The sequence below is a fragment of the Micromys minutus genome, assembly GCF_963924665.1.
Source record: "Micromys minutus genome assembly, chromosome: 2".
NCBI classification, from domain to species: domain Eukaryota; kingdom Metazoa; phylum Chordata; class Mammalia; order Rodentia; family Muridae; genus Micromys; species Micromys minutus.
The window spans coordinates 19,203,760-19,210,252 of NC_137971.1; the positions used below are offsets into that span (position 1 = coordinate 19,203,760).

The 6,493-nt window shown below is 50.6% G+C and overlaps 2 protein-coding genes across 2 annotated transcripts in view; one reads left to right on the plus strand and one right to left on the minus strand.

Annotated features, from left to right (window-relative positions):
- Positions 1–1,280, minus strand: part of LOC308417012 (ligand-dependent nuclear receptor corepressor-like protein) — a gene marked incomplete at both ends in the record, with an annotated part of 54,194 nt that extends 52,914 nt beyond the window's left edge. Inside the window, 3 exons of the mRNA XM_080912100.1 lie at positions 918–991; positions 1,208–1,221; positions 1,275–1,280. Of these exons, the coding sequence (XP_080768226.1) occupies positions 918–991; positions 1,208–1,221; positions 1,275–1,280 (94 nt within the window). The remainder of the gene's footprint in view (positions 1–917; positions 992–1,207; positions 1,222–1,274) is intronic.
- Positions 1,279–4,363, plus strand: LOC308417014 (uncharacterized protein; the record flags this gene model as incomplete). The annotated part of the gene is made up of 3 exons (XM_080912101.1): positions 1,279–1,318; positions 1,377–2,318; positions 3,787–4,363. 3 exons carry the CDS (start codon positions 1,279–1,281, stop codon positions 3,792–3,794), a joined length of 990 nt encoding a protein of 329 aa, XP_080768227.1. The 3' UTR covers positions 3,795–4,363.
- Positions 4,364–6,493: the final 2,130 nt, after the last annotated feature.

The window sequence follows — 6,493 nt, forward strand, 5'->3', positions numbered from 1 at the left end:
TCCTGGAGGGCAGGGCAGGGCTTGAATTGGCAAGAGGGAAATTTTAACCTGTATTCAAAAGGTAAAAAATCACCTCCTCCCAAAACACTGCTCAGATCTTTTTTCCTACAAGTATACATTTAAAAAATATATACTTTTAACCTTTGGACAACCAAAGTGGTATCAAACATCTTACTGCATTGTTGCCCACATAAATTACATTTGGTATTACAGTCTAAGTCTTTAATAAATTCGCAATACACATTTTCATAATAAAATACTGCAAAAATGGCAGTGCTCATTTTCTCTAAGTAAAGGTTATCTTATTTTTCACTTGCTTAAAGTTTTAGTTTTGCTTTTTCATCTATTACAAAAAAAAAAATCCCTTACGGGACATTGTAAAGGGCAGACCCTCCTGTCAAGCCAGAAGGCTCAAACACAAAGACTGAGCTAACCAAGTGCTGTAATTCTTCCAAACTGAGGCTCTCCACACCCCCTCCACCCTCCCCCCCCCCAACAGATATGTCTATTAAATCAGTGTCTGTTCTCCCCCTCGCACAACAAAGAGAACTTCTCACCGCATGAAATTGCCGCTGAATGGACACCAGAAAGCAGGATTTGCATAATTCCTTCCAACGAAACCCCGTCGGGAAAGAGGGGACCCCGGGCCCAAGCGGACCGACAGAATCTCCCAGGTCCGTCGGAGGAAGACCTGATTCCCCAGAACTCGCCCCCTCGTCATGGGGGGCTGGAATCCCGGGCCTCCCCGAGGACTGGGCGTGGGGGGACAGAGGACGGCGAGAGGGCATTTCCCCACACATCAGCTGCACCGAAGCAGAGACGGGGAAATAACAATGCTGGGGACATTAGAGTCAGATACAAGGATGGACAGAGGCTAGGGGGCGGCGGGTGGAGCAGACACCACACGGGCCACTTACTTTTTGGAGGGGGGTTAAATATGTGAGTTAAGCCCTTATGGTCCCGCCGGCCGCCGCACAGAGGGAAACGGGACCTTGGGAGAGAAAAAGAGACAAAACACAGTGTGAGAGGTGCAGCTCGCCGCCCGGCCCCTCCCGGGCGCCCCCGTCCACGCTCCCGCCGCCCGGGGAAGCGCGCCGGTCGCCCGCCGCCGGGGCTCAGTGGAGGGGACCAGGGTGACCCCCCGCCCGGCTTCCCACCCCCGCCTCCCCGCCGCGCGCACGCCAAACACAAATCCGCACACACCGACCCGTGCGTCGAGGACTAACTCCCCAGCCGCCGCTGCCAGCAGAGGAAGTGCAGCCGCTGCCCCCCGCGGCCATGACACCCCACTTGGCTCGCTCAGGAGGACGCGGGGCCTGTGACAGCTCCGGCTCCCTCCGCCCCCATCTCCACCTCACGCCTCGCACACGCCCGAGCGCCGCCGCGCGTGCCCGCGGGCACGGAGGCGCGCCGCCGGCGTGGGGGAGGGGCGCGGGACGAGGGCAGGTGGGGGCGACCCCGTGCGTCCCGGCGCGCAGGCGGCGGCGGCGGGCCCGGCGTCCACAATGCGCCCGCTGAGGGGAGGCCGCGCGCCCCAGCCCGCCCCGCGAGCCAAGGGGAGGGGCGCCGCGGCGGCGCGCTCGCGCTCCGGGGGGTGGGGGAGGGGGGGCCGAGCCCGGGAGGGCGCGCGGGGCCGGAGCGCGACGGACGCTGCCCGGTTCCCTCCCGCGCACGGGCGGCCGGCGGCCCGGTGGCTCCGGCACCGGTGGGGGGAGCCTCACCTACGCAGTGGATGAGCTTGTGGCGCCACGAGTCCAGTTCCTGCCGAAAGCCGCGTCTCTCAACGGAGCATTGCTGCCGCCTACACACCCTCGCCATCTTCTGCCGCCCGCCCGGCCCTGCCTCCGCCGCGGCCCCGCGCACGCCCAGCCGCGTCGCCCGGGGCCGCGCACGCACCCGTGGCCTAGGCGTCGCGCCTCCCGCCGAGGGCGGCGCGGGGGCAAGGCTGCGCTCACCTCTCCGTGGCCTCGGGGCGGCCCGCTCCTCCTCCTGCCCGCCCGGCGTCCCCACGCACCAGCTCTGCGTCCCACGCCCCGGCAGCCCCGGAAGGGCGCCTTCCTGCGCCGGCGCCCGGTCCCCGCGCCGCCCTGGCTCTCCAGCTAGGCTCCGGCCCTCCCCGGAGCTTTTGGGTTTTAAACTAGTCCCATCTATCACTTCCTACCTGCCTATCGCCCGGCACCAACTGTTGCAAGTTCCGCACCATTGCTTCTCGCAACTTCTCGGTCGAAACTGCCCCTCCCGGGGGCGCCATGGAAGAGCAGAAATAGGAATAAAAGCCCGGATGCCCTTGGAGGCACTGAGCCCCGAGGTTTTCAAAGGTGAAGTGGATAAATCGGTTTTAAAGTTATCGGAATCCTTCGCCGGAATTCATAAGCCCCAATTTAAAAAAAAAAAAAAGGTTGTAAGTCAAATAAAAAGCCTGTGGGAGGGGGTCTCTACTAGCGGGGTCTCTACTAGCAAGACTGGACATAGTTTAAAGTCTTAAGAGAATTGAGAAAAAAATGTGCTAATAGAAAATAAATTTCAAACGACTGCTTAAGAATATGTTGAGAAATACCCCAGATCTGTAGTTCAGGAAAGGACTCAAAACATTTTGATGAATAAGGATTTCCAGGTGCCTTCATGTTTTGTTTAAACATAACACTATTAATTACTTGATTTGAAAGAAAGGGGGAAAGAGCAAGGAGGAAAAGGGGAAACGAAAAAAGCGGAAATGACTGTTTACCAATACAAGCTAGTTATCTACGACTTTGGCCTTGTTTCCACCCTTAGAATTTAAGGACAGTGCATTCCTTCTAAAAATTTAAATGTAAGTAATTATTTTTGTAGGTAAAACAAAATAATCCCTTGACCCCAAGGAATCCACTGATGTGTATCAAGTTGAAGATTCTGAGTCTGTGAAGGGAGGGCACTCTGGGTCCTGGGAACTGGTCGATTCGGTGGGTTTCTTGGATAGGAGTAAGAGTATGGGTATTAGACATGTTCCATCTCAAAGCCAGTTAGATTTTCACACTTCTCAAAAGCACACACTGTTTGATGGCTTTAAGACTACACCATCAGCCATGCATGATGGTGCATACCTGGTAACAGGAGGGCTGAGAGGCAGGATTGCAAACTCCACACCAGCCAACATTATGAGACCGTGTCTCAAAACAGGACCCTGTGAAATAAACAAAGTCTTAGTTCAGAATTCATTGAGTGTCCGTATGGTTAATACTAACATGCGTTAGGTGGGGAGAAGATCAAAATGAAATGAACACTGGCTTAGAGAAAACATCCTGTTCCCTATCGCTAGCATGAAGTTCCTTTTGTCACCACTAGGTGGTGGGTTTCGATCTTGTAGATTTTTAAACAGCTTTCTGAGGTTGGAGAAAGTGTCATAAAATATTTTGTTGTTTTTAATAAGTGAGAATTGTACAATTTAAAGGCAGTCAATAATATATTTTTCAAATCACCCTCCATATGTTTTAAAACAAACAAGTCAAGTATAATAGTTTGTCAACATAACCTTTTGGAACAGTGATTCACAACCTTCCTAGTGCTGTGAACCTTTAGTACAATTCCTCATGGTAACCCCCCATCATAAAATTATTTTTGTTGCTACTTCATAACTAATTTTTCCACCATTATGAATAGTAATGTAAATATTCTTGGAGATAGAAGCCTGCCAACAGGGTCACAACCCACAAGCCGAGAACTCTTGAGGTCTCAACCGTACAGATTCAGAGAATTCTAAGGGGTCTCAGAGATGAATTCAAAGTTGAAATAAGCATTCTTTCATTTCAGACAAGTGATATTGCATAACAGAAGGTATGAAGTCAACAGAAACAGGCGCAGGTCTGGGGACAAGTTTCCAGTTCCCCAATGTAATACTGTGTCCACTACTCCACTGTGAATCTCTGTTTCTACTTCATTTACTTAAAGTTGGAAACCCACCTACAACTGACTCTTCATGGTGCCTCTCTTGAAGGACAACATGGTGGATTGCAGTAATAATGACTGGAAAAGTAATGATAATAGTGGTCTGTTTAGTGCTGGCGACTTTGCCTCTTCTGAACGTGATGTAGGTCTTGCTTTGCCACCCTTTCCAGTCCATGGATTGTTCCAGCTTGAGTGGGAATGTCACCCACAGACTCATGTGTCCTCAGCTGCTGGCCCTGGTCTGGAATGTTGTAGAAGCTTTTGGATGTACACCCTAGCTGACAGATCTTGGGCCGTAGCGGCATGCCTTGAGGACAACAATCTGGCCCAGCCTCTGCCTTAAACTTTGTGCTTCCTCTTCGGTACCATGTACTGTACTAAGTGGCTACCACAAATCTGCCCTCACAGAGATGCTCCCACCATGCCTTTCCTTCCATGATGTCCTGTGTGCCATGTGCTCTTCCCTCTGTGAGCCAGAATAAACCTTCCCTTAAGTTGCTGGCTCACGTATTCTGTCACAGCAATGAAAGAAACCATCTAGGAAAGTTGGAACCATGTGGCTCTTACGTTTCATAATCAGTCTGAATGCAAGAAGGATGTGGAATAGTTTGGAGCTATAGGCTGGAGAGGCCTGGAGAACCGTACACAGAGCTCAAGAGGGTATTCTGGTGGGACTTAGGAAGTTCAGAATGTCATAAAAAGTTCGCAGTGTTCGCTCTGCTCATGAGGTTTCAGAGAGAGAAGAAAAACAAAACTAGTCCTTTTGGAAAATGGGCCAGAGGCTGTGTTATAGTCTGGCAAAGAATCTGGCTACATCTGCCTGTATCCTGAAAATTTGAGAAATGCTCAGACTTGAAATAATGGACTGATTTGTTTGATAAAAGGAAATTGAAGATAGCATATAAATCAGTCTGTGGCACAGTTATTGCTGACTTCCAGTCAGCAGGTTTATAGTGAGGATTCTCTGAAGAAAGAGGTAGGGATTTGCATTTTGATCAGGACAGGGCTGTAGAAAACAAATAGAGCTGTAAAGTGAAGATAGTTGTCAAGTTAAAGTTTAATTGTACACTGACATGGAAGCCTACAACCCTGTCCAGGAACAACAGGAATGGTGCCTAGAGTGTGGCCTCCACCCATGCCTATTGATGGCTCCAGGATGCCTTGCCTCAATAGCACCATCTAAGAAAAACCGTCTAAATCCACTCACTCAGCTGCGGTCCCAGGGAGCCAGACTACATCTTGAGTGGCTATCAGAACTCAGTTTTGTCCACACAGTGCTAATTTTGCAGACATATAGAATACAAAAGTTATAGGTATATAAACGGACAATGTGACCACTCCATGTTGAGGGGAAGGTTTTTATTGTGGATATGAGAGAGAGAGAACAGCTGGACACAACTGTCAGAGTCTAGAGCGAAGAGAGAAGGAAATAGACTGAACTTGGGCAGCAGACTAGATCTGGCCATAAGAGAAGCAAGGGCAGAGCAGAGAAATAGAGAGAGGGAGGAGGGAGTCAGTGTGGTGGTTCGAAAAGGAATGGCCCGAATAGACTTCTGTGTTTGAATGCTTGGCCATAGGAACTATTAAGAAGTGGGGCCTTGTTGGAGGAAATGTGTCACTGTGGAGGCAGGCTCTAAGGTCTTATATGCTAAGAGCTACACGTAGCCTCTGCAGCCCACAGAACAAGTTGTAGAGCTCTCACCTCCTTCCCCATCACCATGTGTGCCTGCATGCCACCGAGTTTCCCACTGTGAACTGAAAGCTAGCTCCAATTGAGTGTTCTCCTTTATAAAAGTTGCCTTGGCCAGTGTGTCTTTTCACAGCGATTAAAAGCCCAAACGATTAAGACACACAGAGAGCAAAGACATAGGCAAAACAGCAAGGCTGCTGGGAGAATGAGTAGGTGGGGGTTGGGGAACGGGGAGCCCAGGAGCTGGAGGGAATTTAGAGTAGGGAAGGAGGTCAGAAGAGCTAGGATGTTGTTAGCATGGACTTTGTGTGACACATGCTTGTGACACTAAGGCTGCCTGGAGGCCAGCTTATACTTTGGTACTCTCCAGGCAGTCATTTGTCCTTTCTGCCAGAAGTTAAGGAAATGACTCCTTCTGGTAGAAGGAGAACCAGCTTTTCAAGTTCCTGAGGAATTCTGGCTTTTATCTAAGAAATTCTCCAACAGTCCAAGCTGAGCCTATTTCTAGGTGTTTGAACTGCCTATTGGAGTTTGGAGTATTAGAGTCTCCTTTAGACATAACAACAGGGTTGTGGAGGCTTGCACCAAGTCTCCAGGAAGCTGCTGAAGCCAGGCAATATGCAACAGGGTCAGCTTCCCTGCATGGACAGCGTATAAAGCAGTGAGGGTGAGACCTAAATTGGAATGCAGCCCCCAGGATGTTGAAGATGCCAGAAACATGATACCTCTGCTAGAGGACCTGCCCTTATCAATTGGAGGCACCCTAAGAGGCTATATTGTAGGTAGCAGAGCCAGAGAGGTGGGGGTACCGAAACCCTTAGGAACCCAGCTGATACCACCACAAGCTGCAGATGGCAGACAAAAAAACTGCAAGGTTTTGGT